This window comes from Ranitomeya variabilis, chromosome 1 (genome assembly GCF_051348905.1).
Source record: "Ranitomeya variabilis isolate aRanVar5 chromosome 1, aRanVar5.hap1, whole genome shotgun sequence".
Taxonomy (NCBI): Eukaryota; Metazoa; Chordata; class Amphibia; order Anura; family Dendrobatidae; genus Ranitomeya; species Ranitomeya variabilis.
In genome coordinates, this window is record NC_135232.1 from 1,022,826,273 (window position 1) to 1,022,849,867 (window position 23,595).

The 23,595-nt window shown below is 44.6% G+C and overlaps 1 protein-coding gene across 1 annotated transcript in view; it reads right to left on the minus strand.

Moving 5' to 3' along the window:
- Positions 1-23,595, minus strand: part of LOC143793007 (cytochrome P450 3A24-like) — a 98,130-nt gene that overhangs the window by 68,283 nt on the left and 6,252 nt on the right. Inside the window, exon 3 of the mRNA XM_077279561.1 lies at positions 1,760-1,812. Within this exon, the coding sequence (XP_077135676.1) occupies positions 1,760-1,812 (53 nt within the window). The remainder of the gene's footprint in view (positions 1-1,759; positions 1,813-23,595) is intronic.

Consider the following 23,595-nt stretch of genomic DNA (forward strand, 5'->3'; position numbering starts at 1 on the left):
TGGTCTAGGTTTCTATCCATTAGTCACTGCTAAAACCTATTTTCCAATTAAGGCACTGTTCTTTTTCAAATCATCTGTTAACATATTGGGTTATAGTTGGAACTTCAACATTAGAAATGATGAAATTATATAAAAAAATAATAAAAAACTGCCTGCAGCACAGTAATGTCTATTAAAATGATGCGAACCGATAGACTTCATTATACATCGTTTGGATCCATCAGGTGCTGTTGTCATATCATGGATCCCTGGCATTACATTGAAGTTTCCATTATAAATCGAAGTCACAATTTAGATGTGAACAAAGCAAATTAACATATTGTTTTTTTGTATCCAGGTCCATCAGTCATGTGAGGATATTGAGCATTAGTCATGTTTTCATTTGCAAATGCTGATGCAAAATACCGTTGTTGGAAAGTGCTGTTATATAATCCTGTATACTGATGACATTTTCAGCAAGGTGAACAGAGGGATGCAAATAACTGCGTATAATATTCAAAGCTATAGATAATTACAGCAAACAGGCTGAAATGCTGTCAAATTGCAATAAAATATTATATATATATATATATATATATATATATATATATATATATATACATACTGTATATTTAAAAAAAAATTATATTATATATTGGAAACAGCACTCCAATAGAAGTACGGTAAGTGGAAAAGGTGGACTTTATTTACCCAGTAGATAATTCAGCAAGTCCTGATTAAAGGTACCGTTACACTAAACGACTTACCAACGATCATGACCAGCGATACGACCTGGCTGTGATCGTTGGTAAGTCGTTGTGTGGTAGCTGGGGAGCTGTCACACAGACAGCTCTCTCCAGCGACCAACGATCAGGGGAACGACTTCAGCATCGTTGAAACTGTCTTCAACGATGCCGAAGTCCCCCTGCAGCACCCGGGTAACCAGGGTAAACATCGGGTTACTAAGCGCAGGGCCGCGCTTAGTAACCCGATATTTACCCTGGTTACCATTATAAAAGTTAAAAAAAAAACACTACATACTCACATTCTTCCCTGCACTGAATGTGTCAGCGCCGGCCGTAAAGCAGAGCACAGCGGTGACGTCACCGCTGTGCTCTGCTTTACGGCCGGCGCTGACAGTCAGTGCAGGGAAGCTCTCGGCAGCAGTGCACCATCAGAATGTGAGTATGTAGTGTTTTTTTTTTTAACTTTTACAATGGTAACCAGGGTAAATATCGGGTTACTAAGCGCGGCCCTGCACTTAGTAACCCGATGTTTACCCTGGTTACAAGTGAACACATCGCTGTATCGGCGTCACACACGCCGATCCAGTGATGACAGCGGGTCATCAGCGACGAAATAAAGTTCTGGACTTCTAGCTCCGACCAGCGATATCACAGCGGGATCCAGATCGCTGCTTCGTGTCAAACACAATGAGATCGCTATCCAGGACGCTGCAACGTCACGGATCGTTGTCGTTCTCGTTGTAAAGTTGCTGAGTGTGAAGGTACCTTAAAAGACTGCTGGAGTAATAAGACTTTTAATTAGTTTGGCTCATTTTTCAGCCTGTCCATGCACCAGGGTCAGAAATGTACTCCAGTCATGAGTCACAGTACATTTTTGCTATATTTCAAGCGAAATTCTAGCATAAATTATTACAAAATCTGTTGGGCTGTGCTAGGTCACGCTCCTCCTCTAAGCACTGCTCCCTTTTCACAAAATTTTATATACCAATTTCTCAGCATAGAGTGTTAAATTCTCCTTTATGATTTTTACTTACCCCCATATTTTTCCATATTTTTTGGAACATTCCAGGTCAAACTCAAAAACTCCCTAAAGACAAAAAAAAAAGTATTTGCTTTTCTAATAAGTAATAAAAAAGAGATAATATGCAACCTAGGGAAAGAGCATTGTTAGATGTAGATAGAGTAACTGGCTTGTACAGTCAGTTATTACAGATAGATGTAACAAGCCCTCATAAAACATAAATATTCGCCTTGAAATTGGGACATTGCTCTAAGTGTCTCTGGTGGGTAATGACATTTATGCTTCTGTTATACAATCTCATATGCTATGTCTGGTATGTTCGCATTGAGGTTTTTTTAAGAGGATTTAGAAATAGATTCTGTTCCTAAATCCACATCAAAACTGTATCAAATACTCTTTAAATAAGTTCCCGATTTACTTCAAAAGATAAAGCTCCGTTAGTGTACACAGTGAAGTTTTTCACGTTATTTTGAACTTTTCGCAATAAAACTAATAGGAAGCTTATCCTAAGAGTATTTGAAACATTTTTTATGTGGACTTGCAGCAAAATCCTTTTCTAAATCTTAGTAAAGAAAACTGTTTGAATAAGCCCTAAAGAAGAAGAGGTTGTGCACACAGCTCTTTACAATAGATAATGGGTTTTTGTTTACTGCCTAATGATTCAGAACTCCAATATATTTTAGTGAAGAGAGCCACAGACACGCAAGCCACCTGTCTAAGTCAGATATGATTTTCTGAAGTGCCAAATAGGTTTAGCGACCCAATCCTCCTTATTTATGAGGCACCACCCTGAGATGTCCACACAAGGTGCCAATAGTACTTGCCTGTCCCTGTTCCTCAGCTGCTGCCACTACTCTTCTATGTGTGGCTGCTCACATACAGTTAACCTGTCAGTCAAGCATTTTGCTGTCCATATGGTTGTAGGAGTTGCACAGAATGGCATTGCAGACTGCACCCCTGCTCTAGAGGATCCCCCTTTATAGAGTTATGAGTTTGTGTGTGCGTGTAAGGGAGTGGAGAGCAGAAGATGTGGTTCATCAATGCTCTATAGCACTAGTCACAACCAAATGTCACTATCTCAAGAGAAAACAGTAGGGAGGTACTAAAAAATAGAGGAAGCAATTATGAAGCAATGGACTTGAATGGGATGCTGGGTCAGGTAGTAGCTTTGGCGCAGCTATCAATTATAAAAGGCCAGAGTTTTAAGATGACGCCAACAAGTGAGACAGGGGATGTGTGAGCGGTAGGACACCGAGGCAGAGCGACTGAAGGGTGGCTGAGGACCGAGGCAGGCGAGACATCGTTGGTCAAGCACCGAAGCTCAGACTTCACCTGTCAACATCGAAGGCCCAGACTCCATTGGTGAAGACCCAAAGTCTAGCCTTCACAAGCCAAAACTCGATATTGAGACGCAGCAGGTCAAGCACTGAAGGTCGGATGCTAATCATTGTAGAAGATTGGACACCTGCCATGGTGACAAGGAGACTCGAGTGAACCTTACATCCAGTATAGATGTACAGTACAGGGTGTGGGCCGCTGCTGCATTCCAGAACGGACTGAGGGTGGCCAGATTGACGAACACTAACAGGGTACTACAGGATGTGGGCCAGTGCTGCAGTCCAGAAGGGACTGAGGGTGGCCAGATTGACGAACACAAACAAGGTACTAAGTGGCTCGCTTATAAAATGGATTTTTAGCCTAGCAGGAAATACTGGCGACCCCAGTTACTGCTAGCATAATAATCAGAAGCGGGTGAACAGCATAATTGCAGTGACAGGCCTATCATTGGGACTGACGCCTGTTGATCTGAGACAGAAAGGCGTTAATCCATCACAAGATATTATTACTGTTGTGATTAATATTATTATTGCTAAGATTCTATGACTTGTTACCCTATACCCGAATAACTATTTGTTGAAATAGTTAAACTTTCATTCTATGGTAGGAGAATGAACAGCTTTAGTTGAGTTGACAACTTCTGCATGATTATTATCTGTGCTGCTGCATTCCAGTAATCTGTCCACATGTGCTCGGCTCCTATGGATATGTCTATAAATGTGATGTGTGCATAGACATAAGTTTAAGCTACAAACTCATAGAAAGATACTTTTAAACATCCATGCAGGTCCAGCATCAACACCAAAGAAACAAAGGCTCACTAGGCTGGAGATCTCATGGTACACGCTCCATGTTTGTTAGGCTTTGTGAGGAAGACAGGGCCTGATGTTACTTTCCTGTGAAAGGGTCCATGTAAGCCTGTGGATAGCTCCCCTACAAGCCTTAAGGTCCTTCGGACTATAACATTTAGGAATGTTACCACTTTTCATAATGAAACAGCAATGTCCTCAAGAGCTACTTTGAGGAGAACATTTGAAGGGAAGGAGAAAATGGGAAGAAATATACAGCTCAGTTTACAGCAAGGTGGTCAAATGTCTTCAAGTTGTTTTTTTAATTCATTGTGTGGAAATTTGCACTACAATTACTACATAATATCATTGCAATAATTCTCCAATTTACCTCAACTTCTCAATATTGGATGAACCTGCTGCATTTTTAAGAATCTTATCCACTCCCGATCCCATGTTAGTCACTACTGTCAGATGCCAATGCTCTGGATGTTCCTGGTGGCAGCATTGATGGGGAAGTGTCCAATCTCATGCTGCGAGTGTTTGCATCGGCCAGCCAGGAGAACAGGAACACTGACAGTCCGCACTCCTCTAATGCCATAACTATGGATAGATTTGGCAATGGCCCTGTTGGCTGACTAAACACTATAGTGGGTTAGCGGACTAATTGGCATGGGCTTTGTGGCTTGGATACTTTATTTAATCACTACTAGGCTTCAGTTATTGCCAGTTATCACGTCTCTGTACTAGACATGCTGCTGTTTATTGAATTGACAATTTTTAAACCCTTCTTTGTTCCGGTTTATTCTCCTGTTTAAAGGCCCCGTCACACATAGCGATTTACCAACGATCACGACCAGCGATACGACCTGGCCGTGATCGTTGGTAAGTCGCTGTGTGGTCGCTGGGGAGCTGTCACACAGACAGGTCTCTCCAGTGACCAACGATCAGGGGAACGACTTCGGCATCGTTGAAACTGTCTTCAACGATGCCGAAGTCCCCCTGCAGCACCCGGGTAACCAGGGTAAACATCGGGTTACTAAGCGCAGGGCCGCGATTAGTAACCCGATGTTTACCCTGGTTACAAAAAAAAACAAACAGTACATACTCACCATCTGATGTCTGTCAGGTCCCTTGCCGTCTGCTTCCTGCTCTGACTGAGTGCCGCCATACAGTGAGAGCAGAGCGCAGCGGTGACGTCACCGCTGTGCTGTACTTTCACTTTCACTTTGCGGCGCTCAGTCAGTGTGGGAAGCAGACGGCAAGGGACCTGACAGACATCAGATGGTGAGTATGTACTGTTTGGTTTTTTTTACATTTACGCTGGTAACCAGGGTAAACATCGGGTTACTAAGCGCGGCCCTGCGCTTAGTAACCCGATGTTTACCCTGGTTACCAGTGAAGACATCGCTGGATCGGTGTCACACACACCGATTCAGCGATGTCAGCGGGACCTCAATGACCAAAAAACGGCCCAGGCCATTCCGACACGACCAGCGATCTCGCAGCAGGGGCCGGGTCGCTGGTACGTGTCACACATAGCGAGATCGCTACTGAGGTCGCTTGTTATGACCCCAATGGCAGAGGGTCTCAGAAATAATTACTAAGTCTGCAAACACAAAAAACCAGCTCATAGGGCAGTGGTAACTGAGCGACCATATATCTAATCCTAGCACCACAAATAGCAGCAGCCGGGGAACGTGCCTACGTTGGTTCTAGACGTCTCGCGCCAGCCGGAGAACTAACTAACCCTAGAAGGGAAAAGAAAGACCTTTCTTGCCTCCAGAGGAAAGACCCCAAAAGTAGGATACAAGCCCCCAACAAATAATAACGGTGAGGTAAGAGGAAAAGACAAACGTAAGAATGAGCTAGGTATTTAGCAAAGAGAGGCCCACTAGCTAATAGCAGAATATAGTAAGATGACTTATATGGTCAGCAAAAACCCTATCAAAATATCCACGCTGGATATTCAAGAACCCCTGAACCGTCTAACGGCCCGGGGGGAGAACACCAGCCCCCTAGAGCTTCCAGCAAAGTCAGGAATCACATTTAGTACAAGCTGGACAAAAGTAAGAGCAAAGCAAATAACCAAAAAACAAAGAAGCAGAACTTAGCTTAATTTTGCACGAACAAGGAGCAGCAGACAGGAGCAAACAGAAAGGATCTGATTACAACGATGCCAGGCACTGGACTAAGGATCCAGGAAGTTTATATAGCAACACCCCTGGACTAACGACCCAGGTGGGTGCCAAACTGAGGAAAGACAATCCCAGAGTCATATCACTAGTAACCACAAGAGGGAGCCAAAAAGTCTAATTCACAACAGTACCCCCCCTTAAGGAGGGGTCACCGAACCCTCACCAAGACCACCAGGGCGATCAGGATGAGCAGCGTGAAAGGCACGAACTAAATCGGCCACATGCACATCAGAAGCAACCACCCAGGAATTATCCTCCTGACCATAGCCCTTCCACTTGACCAGATACTGAAGCCTCCGTCTGGAGAGACGAGAATCCAAGATCTTCTCCACCACGTACTCCAACTCGCCCTCAACCAACACCGGAGCAGGAGGCTCAACAGAAGGAACCACAGGTACAACGTACCGCCGCAACAAAGACCTATGGAACACGTTGTGAATGGCAAACGACACCGGAAGATCCAAGCAAAAGGACACAGGATTAAGGATTTCCAATATCTTGTAAGGACCGATGAAGCGAGGCTTAAATTTAGGAGAGGAGACCTTCATAGGAACAAATCGAGAAGATAGCCATACCAAATCCCCAACACGAAGTCGGGGACCCACACCGCGGCGGCGGTTGGCAAAACGCTGAGCCTTCTCCTGTGACAACTTTAAGTTGTCCACCACATGATTCCAGATCTGCTGCAACCTATCCACCACAGAATCTACCCCAGGACAGTCAGAAGGCTCCACATGTCCCGAGGAAAAACGAGGATGGAAACCAGAGTTGCAGAAAAATGGCGAAACCAAAGTAGCGGAACTAGCCCGATTATTAAGGGCAAACTCAGCCAACGGCAAGAAGGTCACCCAATCATCCTGATCTGCCGAAACAAAACACCTCAAATAAGCCTCCAGAGTCTGATTAGCTCGCTCCGTTTGTCCATTAGTCTGAGGATGAAAGGCAGACGAAAACGACAAATCAATGCCCATCCTAGCACAAAAGGATCGCCAGAACCTGGAAACAAACTGGGATCCTCTGTCAGACATAATATTCTCAGGAATGCCGTGTAAACGAACCACATTCTGAAAGAACACAGGAACCAGATCGGAAGAGGAAGGCAGCTTAGGCAAAGGCACCAAATGGACCATTTTAGAAAAGCGATCACATACCACCCAGATGACAGACATGCCCTGAGACACCGGGAGATCCGAAATGAAATCCATGGAAATGTGTGTCCAAGGCCTCTTCGGGACATGCAAGGGCAAGAGCAACCCGCTGGCATGAGAACAGCAAGGCTTAGCTCGAGCACAAGTCCCACAGGACTGCACAAATGACCGCACATCCCGTGACAAGGAAGGCCACCAAAAGGACCTAGCCACCAGATCTCTGGTGCCAAAAATTCCCGGATGCCCTACCAACACCGAGGAATGAACCTCGGAAATGACTCTGCTGGTCCACTTATCAGGAACAAACAGTCTGTCAGGTGGACAAGAGTCAGGTCTACCAGCCTGAAATCTCTGCAACACACGTCGCAAATCAGGAGAAATGGCCGACAAGATAACTCCCTCTTTAAGAATACCAACTGGTTCTGCGACTCCAGGAGAGTCAGGCACAAAGCTCCTTGAAAGAGCATCAGCCTTCACATTCTTTGAACCTGGTAAATACGAGACCACAAAGTCAAAACGGGAGAAAAACAATGACCAGCGGGCCTGCCTAGGATTCAGGCGTTTAGCAGACTCGAGATACATCAGATTTTTGTGATCAGTCAAGACCACCACACGATGCTTAGCACCCTCGAGCCAATGACGCCACTCCTCAAATGCCCACTTCATGGCCAGCAGCTCCCGATTGCCAACATCATAATTCCGCTCAGCAGGCGAAAACTTCCTAGAGAAGAAAGCACATGGTCTCATTACCGAGCAACCAGGGCCTCTCTGCGACAAAACGGCCCCTGCCCCAATCTCAGAAGCATCCACTTCGACCTGAAAGGGAAGTGAGACATCAGGCTGGCACAAAACAGGCGCCGAAGTAAACCGGCGCTTCAACTCTTGGAACGCCTCCACGGCTGCAGGAGCCCAGTTAGCAACATCAGAACCTTTCTTGGTCATATCCATCAAAGGTTTAACAACGCTAGAAAAATTAGCGATAAAACGACGGTAGAAGTTAGCAAAACCCAAGAACTTCTGAAGACTCTTAACTGACGTGGGTTGAGTCCAATCATGAATAGCTCGGACCTTGACTGGGTCCATCTCCACGGCAGAAGGGGAAAAAATAAACCCCAAAAAGGGAACCTTCTGTACTCCAAAGAGACACTTTGAGCCCTTAACAAACAAAGCATTCTCACGCAAAACCTGAAACACCATCCTGACCTGCTCCACATGTGAGTCCCAATCTTCAGAGAAAACCAGAATATCATCCAGATAAACAATCATAAATTTATCCAGATACTTCCGGAAAATATCATGCATAAAGGACTGAAAGACTGAGGGAGCATTAGAGAGCCCAAAAGGCATCACCAAGTACTCAAAATGACCTTCGGGCGTATTAAATGCTGTCTTCCATTCATCTCCTTGCTTAATGCGCACAAGGTTGTACGCACCACGAAGATCTAGCTTGGTGAACCACTTGGCACCTTTAATCCGGGCAAACAAGTCCGACAACAGAGGCAAAGGATACTGAAATTTAACAGTGATTTTATTCAGAAGCCGATAGTCAATACAAGGTCTCAAAGATCCGTCCTTCTTGGCCACAAAAAAGAATCCCGCACCAAGAGGGGAAGAGGATGGACGGATATGCCCCTTCTCCAGAGACTCCTTGATATACGAACGCATTGCGGCATGCTCAGGTACAGACAGATTAAATAGTCTTCCCTTAGGAAATTTACTACCTGGAATCAAATCTATGGCGCAGTCACAGTCCCTATGAGGAGGCAGAGCACTGGACCTGGACTTGCTGAATACATCCTGATAATCAGACAAATACTCAGGAACTTCCGAAGGAGTAGAGGAAGCAATAGACACCGGCGGGGAATCAGCATGAATTCCCTGACAGCCCCAACTTGACACAGACATTGCCTTCCAATCCAAGACTGGATTGTGGGTCTGTAACCATGGCAGACCCAAAACGACCAAATCATGCACTTTATGCAGAACAAGAAAACGAATCACCTCCCGATGTTCAGGAGTCATGCACATGGTCACCTGCGTCCAAAACTGCGGTTTATTTTCCGCCAATGGCGTAGAATCAATACCTCTAAGAGGAATAGGATTTACCAACGGTTCAAGAACAAAACCACAGCGCTTGGCAAATGACAGATCCATAAGACTCAGGGCAGCACCTGAATCCACAAACGCCATAACAGGGTAAGAAGACAATGAGCAAATTAAAGTCACAGACAAAATAAATTTAGGTTGCAAATTACCAATGGCGACAGGACTAACAACCCTTGTTAGGCGTTTAGAGCATGCTGATATAACATGTGTAGAATCACCACAGTAAAAACACAACCCATTCTGACGTCTATGATTTTTCCGCTCATTTCTTGTCTGAATTCTATCACATTGCATTAAATCAGGTGTTTGTTCAGACAACACCACCAGAGGATTAGCGGTTTTGCGCTCCCGCAAACGCCGGTCAATTTGAATAGCCAGCGCCATGGAATCATTCAGACTTGTAGGAATGGGGAAACCCACCATCACATTCTTAATGGCTTCAGAAAGGCCATTTCTGAAATTTGCGGCCAGAGCACACTCATTCCACTGAGTAAGCACGGACCATTTCCGAAATTTTTGGCAATACACTTCAGCTTCATCCTGGCCCTGAGAAATAGCCAGCAAGGCTTTTTCTGCCTGAACTTCAAGATTGGGTTCCTCGTAAAGCAATCCAAGCGCCAGAAAAAACGCATCAATATTTGCCAATGCCGGATCTCCTGGCGCTAGCGAGAAAGCCCAATCCTGAGGGTCGCCCCGTAAAAAAGAGATAACAATTTTAACTTGCTGAGCTGAATCTCCAGATGAACGGGGTCTCAGAGATAGAAACAATTTACAATTATTCCTGAAATTCCTAAACTTAAATCGGTCTCCAGAAAACAGTTCAGGAATAGGTATTTTAGGTTCAGACATTGGACTACTGGTAACAAAATCTTGTATGCCCTGCACACGAGCAGCAAGCTGGTCTACACTTGTAATCAAGGTCTGGACATTCATGTCTGCAGCAAGCACAAGCCACTCAGAGGTAAAGGGGAGGAAGAGAGGGAAAAAAAAAAAAAAAAAACTCAGAATTTCCTTTCTTATTATCCCACTTCTGCAATGCATTAAACATTCAATGTTGGCCTGGCATACTGTTATGACCCCAATGGCAGAGGGTCTCAGAAATAATTACTAGGTCTGCAAACACAAAAAAACAGCTCATAGGGCAGTGGTAACTGAGCGACCATATATCTAATCCTAGCACCACAAATAGCAGCAGCCGGGGAACGTGCCTACATTGGTTCTAGACGTCTCGCGCCAGCCGGAGAACTAACTAACCCTAGAAGGGAAAAGAAAGACCTTTCTTGCCTCCAGAGGAAAGACCCCAAAAGTAGGATACAAGCCCCCAACAAATAATAACGGTGAGGTAAGAGGAAAAGACAAACGTAAGAATGAGCTAGGTATTTAGCAAAGAGAGGCCCACTAGCTAATAGCAGAATATAGTAAGATGACTTATATGGTCAGCAAAAACCCTATCAAAATATCCACGCTGGATATTCAAGAACCCCTGAACCGTCTAACGGCCTGGGGGGAGAACACCAGCCCCCTAGAGCTTCCAGCAAAGTCAGGAATCACATTTAGTACAAGCTGGACAAAAGTAAGAGCAAAGCAAATAACCAAAAAACAAAGAAGCAGGACTTAGCTTAATTTTGCACGAACAAGGAGCAGCAGACAGGAGCAAACAGAAAGGATCTGATTCCACGATGCCAGGCACTGGACTAAGGATCCAGGAAATTTATATAGCAACACCCCTGGACTAACGACCCAGGTGGGTGCCAAACTGAGGAAAGACAATCCCAGAGTCATATCACTAGTAACCACAAGAGGGAGCCAAAAAGTCTAATTCACAACAGTCGCTGTTGCGTCACAAAACTTGTGACTCAGCAGCGATCTCGCTAGCGATCTCGCTATGTGTGACGGGGCCTTAACCCCTGGATGCCCTCTTGGATTTGACACTAACAAATAACAGATACTTTCTTTCTTTTACCTGAGGGTTTTCCTGTTAGAAATCCCCAAATACTGACTCTAGAAAGCCTACTTTCCTGGAGAGAAAGCTGTGTGAGTAATAAATCTACTCACTTACCCTGGATCTGTTTTTCTGACCGGGACGGAGGCAGTCAATTGTTCAGTCTGAGATGAAAGTCGAAGGGGAATATTATATCTTGCTGGGGCCTCCAAGTTGTCAGAGAAGGGATTTATAACCTACTCTGGTGTTCTGTGTCTTAGGTGTCATGTTCCCAATGGCAGGGAATTAAACACATAACACGGGCAAAAACAGGACGAGCTCTAGGGTGATGGAACCTGAGCTGACCGCGATCCTGAACCTCAACACTCAACTAACAGCAGCCGGGGAACGTTCCTGGGGGGACTCTAGACGTCTCGCGCCAGCCGGAGATCTAGCTACCCCTATCAGAAGAATCACGGACCTATCTTGCCTCCAGAGAAATATTCCCACAGAAATAGCAGCCCCCCACATATAATGACGGTGAAATGAGAGGAAGGCACAAACGTAGTTATGAAAACAGATTCAGCAAAATGAGGCCCGCTTAAGCTAGATAGCAGAGGATACAAAAGGTGAACTGCGCGGTCAGCTTAAAACCCTTCAAAATACCATCCTGAAATTACTTGAACTCATGTGCCAACTCATGGTACATGAGTGGTAATTTCAGCCCACTAGAGCAACCAGCAGCAGAGAATTACATATCTGCAAGCTGGACTAAAAACATGAAAGCAAACATGAAACAGGGAAATCCAGACTTAGCTTGTCTTGAAGGCCTAGGAGCAGGTAGCAAAGGTAACAGAGACACACTGATACATTGATAGCCGGCAAGGGAATGACAGGAAAGCCAGGTTAAATAGGAAACACCCAGCCTCTGATGGACAGGTGGAAACCAGAGACCGCAACCCACCAAAGTCACCCAGTACCAGCTGTAACCACCAGAGGGAGCCCAAAAACAGAATCCACAACAGTACCCCCCCCTTGAGGAGGGGTCACCGAACCCTCACGAGAACCCCCAGGGCGATCAGGATGAGCTCTATGGAAGGCGCGGACCAAATCAGTCGCATGAACATCAGAGGCGACCACCCAGGAATTATCCTCCTGACCATAACCCTTCCACTTAACCAAATTCTGGAGTTTACGTCTGGAAACACGAGAATCCAAGATCTTCTCAACAACATACTCCAATTCTCCCTCCACCAGCACCAGAGCAGGAGGCTCAACCAAAGGAACAACGGGCACCTCATACCTCCGCAATAACGACCGATGGAACACATTATGAATAGCAAACGATGCTGGGAGATCCAAACGAAAAGATACAGGGTTAAGAATCTCCAAGATCTTATAAGGACCGATGAACCGAGGCTTGAACTTAGGAGAAGAGACCTTCATAGGGACAAAACGAGAAGACAACCACACCAAGTCCCCAACAAGAAGTCGGGGACCCACGCGGCGACGGCGATTAGCAAACTGCTGAGTCTTCTCCTGAGACAACTTCAAATTGTCCACCACCTGATTCCAAATCTGATGTAGCCTGTCCACCACCACGTCCACTCCAGGACAATCCGAAGGCTCCACCTGACCAGAGGAAAAACGAGGATGAAACCCCGAATTACAAAAGAAAGGAGAAACCAAAGTAGCAGAACTAGCCCGATTATTAAGGGCAAATTCGGCCAGTGGCAAAAAGGCAACCCAGTCATCTTGATCAGCAGAAACAAAACACCTTAAATAAGTTTCCAAGGTCTGATTAGTTCGCTCCGTCTGGCCATTCGTCTGAGGATGGAATGCAGACGAGAAAGACAAATCAATGCCCATCTTAGCACAAAACGTCCGCCAAAATCTAGACACAAACTGGGATCCCCTGTCAGAAACGATATTCTCCGGAATTCCATGCAAACGAACCACGTTCTGAAAAAATAAAGGGACCAACTCAGAGGAGGAAGGCAACTTAGGCAAGGGTACCAAATGAACCATCTTAGAAAAGCGGTCACACACAACCCAGATAACGGACATTTTCTGTGAGACAGGGAGATCTGAAATAAAATCCATGGAAATGTGCATCCAAGGCCTCTTCGGGATAGGCAAGGATAACAACAACCCACTGGCCCGAGAACAGCAAGGCTTAGCCCAAGCACACACTTCACAAGACTGCACAAAGGTGCGCACATCCCTTGACAAGGAAGGCCACCAAAAAGACCTGGCCACCAAGTCTCTAGTACCAAATATTCCAGGATGACCAGCCAACACAGAAGAATGGACCTCGGAGATGACTCTACTGGTCCAATCATCCGGAACAAACAGTCTTTCTGGTGGACAACGATCAGGTTTATCCGCCTGAAACTCCTGCAATGCACGTCGCAAGTCTGGGGAGACGGCGGACAATATTACCCCATCCCTAAGGATACCAGTAGGCCCAGAGTCTCCAGGAGAGTCAGGCACAAAACTCCTGGAAAGAGCATCTGCCTTCACATTCTTTGAACCTGGCAGGTATGAAACCACAAAATTGAAACGAGAAAAAAACAACGACCAACGAGCCTGTCTAGGATTCAGACGCCTGGCAGACTCAAGGTAAATCAGATTTTTGTGATCAGTCAAGACCACCACACGATGTCTAGCACCCTCAAGCCAATGACGCCACTCCTCAAATGCCCACTTCATGGCCAAAAGCTCCCGATTACCCACATCATAATTGCGCTCGGCGGGCGAGAATTTTCTAGAAAAGAACGCACATGGCTTCATCACCGAGCCATCGGAACTTCTCTGTGACAAAACCGCCCCCGCTCCAATCTCGGAAGCATCAACCTCAACCTGAAAAGGAAGTGAAACATCTGGTTGACATAACACAGGAGCAGAAGAAAACCGGCGCTTAAGTTCCTGAAAGGCCTCCACAGCCGTAGGAGACCAATTAGCAACATCAGCACCCTTTTTAGTCAAATCAGTCAAAGGTTTAACAACACTGGAAAAATTAGTAATGAACCGACGATAAAAATTAGCAAAACCCAAGAACTTCTGAAGACTCTTAACAGATGTAGGTTGTGTCCAGTCACAAATCGCCTGAACCTTGACGGGATCCATCTCAATAGTAGAAGGAGAAAAAATGTACCCCAAAAAAGAAATCTTCTGGACTCCGAAGAGACATTTTGAGCCCTTCACAAACAGAGAATTGGCCCGCAGGACTTGAAACACCTTCCTGACCTGTAGAACATGAGACTCCCAGTCATCAGAAAACACCAAAATATCATCCAAATACACAATCATAAACTTATCCAGATATTCACGGAAAATATTGTGCATAAAGGACTGAAAGACTGAAGGAGCATTAGAAAGTCCAAAAGGCATTACCAAATACTCAAAATGGCCCTCAGGCGTATTAAATGCGGTTTTCCACTCATCACCCTGCTTTATCCGCACAAGATTATACGCACCGCGAAGATCTATCTTAGTGAACCGCCTAGCCCCCTTAATGCGAGCAAACAAATCAGTCAATAATGGCAATGGATACTGATATTTGACTGTAATCTTATTCAGAAGGCGATAATCTATACAAGGCCTCAGGGAACCATCTTTTTTTGCCACGAAAAAAAAAACCTGCTCCCAGAGGGGACGAAGATGGACGAATATGTCCCTTTTCCAAGGACTCCTTAAAATAATTCCGCATAGCAGTATGCTCTGGCACTGACAGATTAAATAAACGACCCTTAGGGAACTTACTGCCAGGAATTAATTCTATAGCACAGTCACAATCCCTATGAGGAGGGAGCGAATTGAGCTTAGGCTCCTCAAAAACATCCCGATAGTCAGACAAAAACGCAGGGACCTCAGAAGGAGTAGATGAAGCGATTGAAATCAGAGGTGCATCATCATGAACCCCCTGACATCCCCAGCTTAACACAGACATTGTTTTCCAATCCAGGACTGGATTATGAGTTTGTAACCATGGCAGACCAAGCACTAGTACATCATGTAAATTATACAGTACAAGGAAGCGAATCACCTCCTGATGAACGGGAGTCATGCGCATGGTCACTTGTGTCCAGTACTGCGGTTTATTCATAGCCAATGGTGTAGAGTCAATTCCCTTCAAAGGAATAGGAACTTCCAGAGGCTCCAGACTAAAACCGCAGCGTTTGGCAAATTACCAATTCATAAGACTCAGGGCAGCGCCCGAATCCACATAGGCATCGACGGAAATGGATGACAGTGAACAAATTAGAGTTACAGACAAAATGAATTTAGACTGCAGAGTACTAATGGCAAAAGATTTATCAACCTTTTTTGTGCGTTTAGAGCATGCTGATATAACATGAGCTGAATCACCACAATAAAAACACAATCCATTTTTCCGCCTATAATTTTGCCGTTCACTTCTGGACTGAATTCTATCACATTGCATAGTCTCAGGTGCCTGTTCAGAAGACACCGCCAACTGGTGCACAGGTTTGCGCTCCCGTAAACGCCGATCAATCTGAATGGCCATAGCCATAGACTCATTCAGACCTGTAGGCGCAGGGAACCCCACCATAATATCCTTAATGGCCTCAGAAAGACCATCTCTGAAGTTTGCAGCCAGGGCGCACTCATTCCACTGAGTAAGCACCGACCATTTCCGAAATTTTTGACAATATACTTCCGCTTCATCATGCCCCTGAGAGAGGGCTAATAATGCCTTTTCAGCCTGAATCTCCAGGTTAGGTTCCTCATAGAGCAATCCCAGTGCCAGAAAAAACGCATCCACACTGAGCAATGCAGGATCCCCTGGTGCCAATGCAAATGCCCAATTCTGACGGTCGCCCCGCAGGAAAGATATTACAATCTTGACCTGCTGAGCAGGGTCTCCAGAGGAGCGAGATTTCAAAGAAAGAAACAATTTGCAATTGTTCCTGAAATTCAGGAAGGTAGATCTATCTCCAGAAAAAAACTCTGGAATAGGAATTCTAGGTTCAGACATGGGAGTGTGAACAACAAAATCCTGTATGTTTTGAACTTTTGCAGCAAGATTATTCAGGCTGGAAGCCAAACTCTGGACATCCATGTTAAACAGCTAAGGTCAGAGCCATTCAAGGGTTAAGAGGAGGTAAGAAGCAGCTAGACAGCAATTAAGGGCTAGGCAGCAAAACTCTGGGGAAAAAAAAAAAAAAAAAATTTCCCTTCAACACTTCTTTTTCTCCTGCTTCAGCCCAAACAATTAACACTTTGTGGGCCGGCTATACTGTCATGTTCCCAATGGCAGGGAATTAAACACATAACACGGGCAAAAACAGGACGAGCTCTAGGGTGATGGAACCTGAGCTGACCGCGATCCTGAACCTCAACACTCAACTAACAGCAGCCGGGGAACGTTCCTGGGGGACTCTAGACGTCTCGCGCCAGCCGGAGATCTAGCTACCCCTATCAGAAGAATCACAGACCTATCTTGCCTCCAGAGAAATATTCCCACAGAAATAGCAGCCCCCCACATATAATGACGGTGAAATGAGAGGAAGGCACAAACGTAGTTATGAAAACAGATTCAGCAAAATGAGGCCCGCTTAAGCTAGATAGCAGAGGATACAAAAGGTGAACTGCGTGGTCAGCTTAAAACCCTTCAAAATACCATCCTGAAATTACTTGAACTCATGTGCCAACTCATGGTACATGAGTGGTAATTTCAGCCCACTAGAGCAACCAGCAGCAGAGAATTACATATCTGCAAGCTGGACTAAAAACATGAAAGCAAACATGAAACAGGGAAATCCAGACTTAGCTTGTCTTGAAGGCCTAGGAGCAGGTAGCAAAGGTAACAGAGACACACTGATACATTGATAGCCGGCAAGGGAATGACAGGAAAGCCAGGTTAAATAGGAAACACCCAGCCTCTGATGGACAGGTGGAAACCAGAGACCGCAACCCACCAAAGTCACCCAGTACCAGCTGTAACCACCAGAGGGAGCCCAAAAACAGAATCCACAACACTTAGGTACCTAAGCGATGAAGCAATAATCACAGAGAAACACTGCTCGTTGCCTTTCCAAATAATGTCTCTTTAATGGGGGGTTAGGATGTTCTTTAATAGTACAAGATCAAAGAGGGAAATGAGGCATTACACAATAATCTGGCAGAAATATGAGTTATACAATGGGTTGTCAAACACATCCTATGATATGAGATAAATTACATAAGAGAATGTGGGGGTACCTCCCTTATGTCAGTGTGTTCTAGTTCAAAAATTGAAGTTCTCAAGAGAATCTGGTTGAAGAAATAGAATTTTTGGGCGATTACAGACCATATTGAAAAAAACAACATGTCTTTGACAATTTCTGGGAATCGTAGGAACTGACCATTAGCCATAAGAATATTGGCATGTAGACAGATGATAACTTACTATTTTCTTCTATTTTATTCAGAACAGAAATTAACCACTTCTTTCACAGGCCTCATCCAAACCTCCATTTTTTACGTACGTGTTCTATCTTTTTTTTTGTGGATGGAACACATAGCCATTATATTCTATGGGGCTGTTCACGTCTGTGATTTTTTTGCAGACCGTGTGTCCTACAAAAAATCACAGAGACATCCATTTTTGACATGGACCAAAATTACCTATAAAAGTCTTTGAGTCTGTGAAAAATCATGGACTGCACACAATGATATAAACATTGTAATGCAGAGAAGAAAAGAACAGAGCAACAATAAACCATAAAATAGAATAACAACAGAAATTTTTTTAATTTATACACTACCGTTCAAAAATTTGTCAAGCTGCTACTACAACTGCTCAATGGGGTTGAGATCTGGTGACTGGGTTGGCCACTCCATTAAAGATAGATACCAGCTGCCTGCTTCTTCCCTAACTAGTTCTTGCATAATTTGGAGGTGTGCTTTGGGTCACTGTCCTGTTGTAGGATGAAATTGGCTCCAATCAAGAACTGTCCACAGGGTATGGCATGGCGTTGCAAAATGGAGTGATAGCCTTCCTTATTCAATGTCCCTTTTACATTGTACAAATCTCCCACTTTCCCAGCACCAAAGCAACCCCAGACCATCACAGTACCTCCACCCTGCTTGACAGATGGCGTCAGACATTCTTCCAGCATATTTTCAGTTGTTCTGCATCTCACAAATGTTCTTCTGTGTGATCCAAACACCTCAAACTTGGATTCATCTGTCCATAACACTTTTTTCTAATCTTCCTCTGTCCAATGTCTGTGTTCTTTTGCCCATATTAATCTTTTTCTTTTATTAGCCAGTCTCAGATATGGTTTTTTCTTTGCCACTCTGCCCTGAAGGCCAGCATTCTGGAGTCGCCTCTTCACTGTAGACGTTGACACTGGCGTATATGGGGGAGCATTACATTATAGAGGCTGCCTATGGGGAATTCAGTATACTATAGAGTCTGCCTATTGGGAGTGCATTATACAGTATAGAGTCTGCCTATGTGGAGTGCATTATACTATATGGAGACCTATGGGGAGTGCATTATACTATATGAAGACCTATAGGGAGTGCATTATACTATATGGAGCTCTATGGGGAGTGCAATATACTGTATGGCGCCCTATGGGGAGTGCATTATACAATATGGAGGCCTATGGGGAGGGCATTATACTATATGGAGACCTATGTACAGTGCATTATACTATATGGAGATCTATGGGGAGTGCATTATACTATATGGAGACCTATGAGGAGTGCATTATACTATATGGAGCCCTATGAGGAGTGCATTATACTTTATATAGAGTCTGCCTATGGGGAGTGCATTATACAACATGGAGGCCTATGGGGCATGTTTTATAGTATAAGGAGGCCTATGGGGCATGCATTATACTATAGGAAGGCCTATGGGGAGTGCATTATACTATATAGAGTCTGCCTATGGGGAGTGTATTATACTATATGGAGACGGTGGACCTATGGGGAGTGCATTATACAATATGGAGACCCATAGGGAGTGCATTATAATATGTGGAAACCTATGGGTAGTGCATTGTACTATATTGAGGACTATGTGGTGTATTATGCTATATGGAGGCTTTCTAGGGGGCCATTATACTGTGGATATTACAGTGAAGGGGCCATCATACAGAATTGGAGCCATTAAACAGTTTGGGGGATATTAAGGGGTCAGTATATATACAGTGAGGGGGCATTGCAGTGTATAAGAGAGCATCATACTGTGTATAGGGGAGCTGTACATGGGGAGACTCGGGACATTATTAAATGTAAACTGGGCACTTATTGTTATAGGGGAACTCAGGTTAGTGTGACTGTCAAAGGGGCACACAGAGGGCATTATTACTTTTTAGGGGACAAAATGTGGGCACTGTTTTCTAGGGCACTTGCACTTTGCATTACTATATTCTAGAGGCGTGCTTTAGAATTTAGAGGGTACAGAGAACCACACAGAAGGTGCAGTAATAGGGACACATACAGCAGCAGCATTGGGGTACCAGAAGGATGAGGAGTTTGCGCAGGTTGGGAATAGATGGTGACATGCTGAAAATGTGAGATGTGAAATATGTCTTTGGTGTATTCTCTGTAGCCGAGTCCTGGCTGGAAGAAGTTGTCATGTCGGTCCGGGCCAGATGGAAAAGATTAGAAAAGTGAACGATTCCATCAGAAAGAATGTCAGCTGTAAGTCATTATCTGTAACTGTGCTGTGAGCTCTTATATGTTCTGTAGGACTGGTATCTACCTCTGACCATATGGCGGTAATATCCATGTTGGTCGTTATATAGAGATTATCTTCAGTAACAGCGCGGTCAGTTGCTGTGGTTCTCCTCAACTATAAGGGCGCATCACCAAGTTGTAATCAAGGTTACCTGGTTAGGGGCCCACTCAGAAGTTTCGCACCCCCCTGAACCAAAACCTTAGCTACGCCTCTGAATGTGGCACTACTGGGGTGGTGCTCAAGTAGGGTCCCAAACCAATTGCTGTGAAAAAGAAACTTGGCACTCAACTTTTGAAGAAATGAAGTGGATTTTGATGCAGTCAAAAACTGTAGTACAAAGTCCAGATGTTTCGGTCTAACAATGACCTTCATCAGTGTACCGACTGCTATTTGGGGCAGAGTATTAGTAAAGAGGAACAAGACACTGTGCCTCCTTTATATCCTATGATGTGTTTCAAAGGCTTCAAAGACTTAGTTTCCTTTGAATCCAGGGGGTGTTAATAATGGTGCAATAGCCTGGTGTGTGGTCTGATGCGGCGTCCGCCGCTTGTTGTGGACCACTGCTGCTGAGTGAGACAGTTGTTTTGTGGCAGTGGATTTGTTCCAGTGTGAAAGAACTACTTCGAGCATTGTGAATTAGGCTACTTTCACACTTCCGTCTTATGGCGTACGTCGCAATGCATCGTTTTGGAGAAAAAACGCATCCTGCAAAGTTCCCCGCAGGATGCGTTTTTTCTCCATAGACTTGCATTAGCGACGCATTGCAACGTATGGCCACACATCGTATCCGTCGTGCGACGGATGAGTTGTGTTTTGGCTGCCGCGATGCACAAAAAAAGTTCAATGTAACTTTTTTTGTACGTCGGGTCCGCCATTTTCGACCGCGCATGCACGTCCAAAACTCTGCCTCCTCCTCCCCAGAACTCACAATGGGCAGCGGGTGCATTGTAAAACTGCATCCAATGCCCACGTTGTGCTACATTTAGCACAACGTCCGTCGGTACGTCAGGCCGACGGTTTGCGACGGCCCTGTACGGATGGAAGTGTGAAAGTAGCCTTAGGAAATGTAATACGTTTCATGTGAGAGTACACTGCGGACTCATAAATGTGCATTGTAAATTGTACTGTGCTGCCATCTACTGGCCAAAGTGTGCACATGAAAGTTAGGTGATTAATTTCCTCACAACAGGATGCCATAGAAACGGCTGTGAGGAGCCTCCCAGCTCCGTTCTTACAAACTTCCTGTGAGCTGGTACAAACCAGTTTAGTCTATTATAGCCCTGTCTAGTCAAGGCAGAGGAAGGAAGCTCCATTGCTCCCAGAATCTATTCCAGTCAACGCTGAGGAGACATCATTCTCCACCTAGTTGCCTCCACAAAGGAGTGAAGCCTCAAACAGTCAGAAGAGATAAGGCTGAACAAGTGCTCTCCTGTCTACTGGTTATCCTATGTGCTTCAAGCTGGAAACCACATCCACGTGTCAGCCAAGCCATGAACTTTATCTGACCTACCCCCTGCAATAAGGAATGGTAGGGCATAAACCGTGATTCTTCCCACACTACTGCTGTGTGGCCACGGGGATCAACACGTGAAGGTCCCTCCATCACTGTAGCATTACTTGGACTGCATAATATTTTCCGCCCCGAATAGCAAGTAAAAAACACTGTGCTCCAGCCGCCCTGAGAGGCCCTAAACTTGCTTGTTTCATGAGGAGAAGTCACCTTCTTTCATACACAAAATACGCAGTACGCAGTGCAACCTATACTGTGAACTACCGCCACTTTGCCTTTAAGTGAGAGACTGTACTCTGTTTTCAACTTTAGTAAAGTGTTATGTTTCCAAATTTACATGTGTCTGGCTACTTGTAATTACACTAACATGACAGGTGCTCCAACATGTGCACAGGAGTGCCCCCCGCGTACTATGCTGTCCCCAAAAGTGCCACCTCCCGCTATTGACAATTGTTGTGGACAGGAGAGAACTGTTTTAGAGATCCAGAGATCCACTTCAGCTACCGTGACATTAAAATCTGCTGCGAGCGGAACTACATGTCCCAGCTGGACCCGCTGCAACAACTGTCGCCTCCTCCGTGGCTCACTGCATACATAACTGAGCCAGCATGTTATATGTTTTCCCCTAAACTTGCTCAACTAGCCAGAAGCTACTACCCAGAGGTCCATCCAGGAAAGGTGAAAGCCTTACATTGTGGTGAAAGGGAAAATACCAAGGTGGTCTTGGAGCTTGCTAAGTGGAGAGGCTTGTGCAAAGTCTTTCAATGGATGAATATTTTGAGTTAAAAAAATGTGCTAAAAATTTGATTCCTGCTCACCTAGTAGTTCTATGCTCATCCATCTGGGGCTTAGACACCTGCCTCGCCCTGGCCTCACATCAAGGAAAATAAAAAAAATTGGAGTCCGGCTCAACGGGACTGGATTTTCCTTTCATTTTTATTTTTCAAAAGAAAATATAGTGAGTAATACATGAGTAAGACTGCTTAGTGCAGTCGAAAGGCGTCGACTAGGGTCATGTGGAACATGTAAATTTTTATTTTGTATGCACTATATTTTCTTTTGAAAAATAAAAAGAAAAGGAAAATCCAGTCCTGTTGAGCCGGACTCCAATTTTTTTTATTTTCCTAAAAAATTAGCTGACTGGTGCAATGTGCTGTCTTATTTTAGGTTAATCATTTATAACTATAACTGTATCTTGCAATCTTTCATATTCGGAAGGTCCAGCCTTCACTGATTAATGTGAAAAAGTAGCCGGGCTAAAGGTCCCATCATGATTATTCTTATTATGTTCCGTCACATACTGTGCCAAGATGGAAAAGGTACATGTGAGCGCCACTCTGGCTTCAACACCAGGCCATCACATTTGTGCAGCTCATTATTTTGCCTATGGTGCAAGAAGAACCAAAATGTAAGGATTTGGCAGTTGAGATTAGCAGAGTCATCCAGAATATTTGTTCCACACAAATACTGTTTGTCAGTGAAGCTCTACCTTGGCCAGTAACAAAAAGCTTTTAGTCTTTCACATTAATACAGTTCAGACACGCATCTTGTTTGCTGTAGTTGCACAACCAGGGAAACAAACGTAAACTGTACTAAGGAATGATGTGGAGCTGTAACAGTAAAGAAGAAGAATAGGGGTAACCAAAGGCAAAAAATACGGTATCTATAATGTACCATCTGGATAAATAATAATAAACAAAAAATATATATTAAATAGCAATGACTCACAGATGGAATTTTTTTGCCCTAGTATTGGATCAAGACAGTTATCCAGACAATATACAAGCAAGGGGGAGGAAATAAATCCAACAACCAACACCAACATCCAAAATCCAACACCGGGACTCTGCACCTGCCAAATACCATATTCTGGGGTGATGTATTAACTTTTCTTATCGCTCTTTCCTTCTGCATTATGCTGTATTAGATTGTATGCTGATTGTGGCATTACTATGTATAGGACACAGCGACTTTTTACATGGGCCTTTTTGATATAGGCTGAGTCCCCCTATTGGTCTTGCAACTTTGACCCAATATGTTGATAGCTCTAATAAGTAGGGTTGAGCGAAACGGATCGTTCATTTTCATAAGTCGCCGACTTTTGGCAAAGTCGGCGTCTCATGAAAACCGACCCGA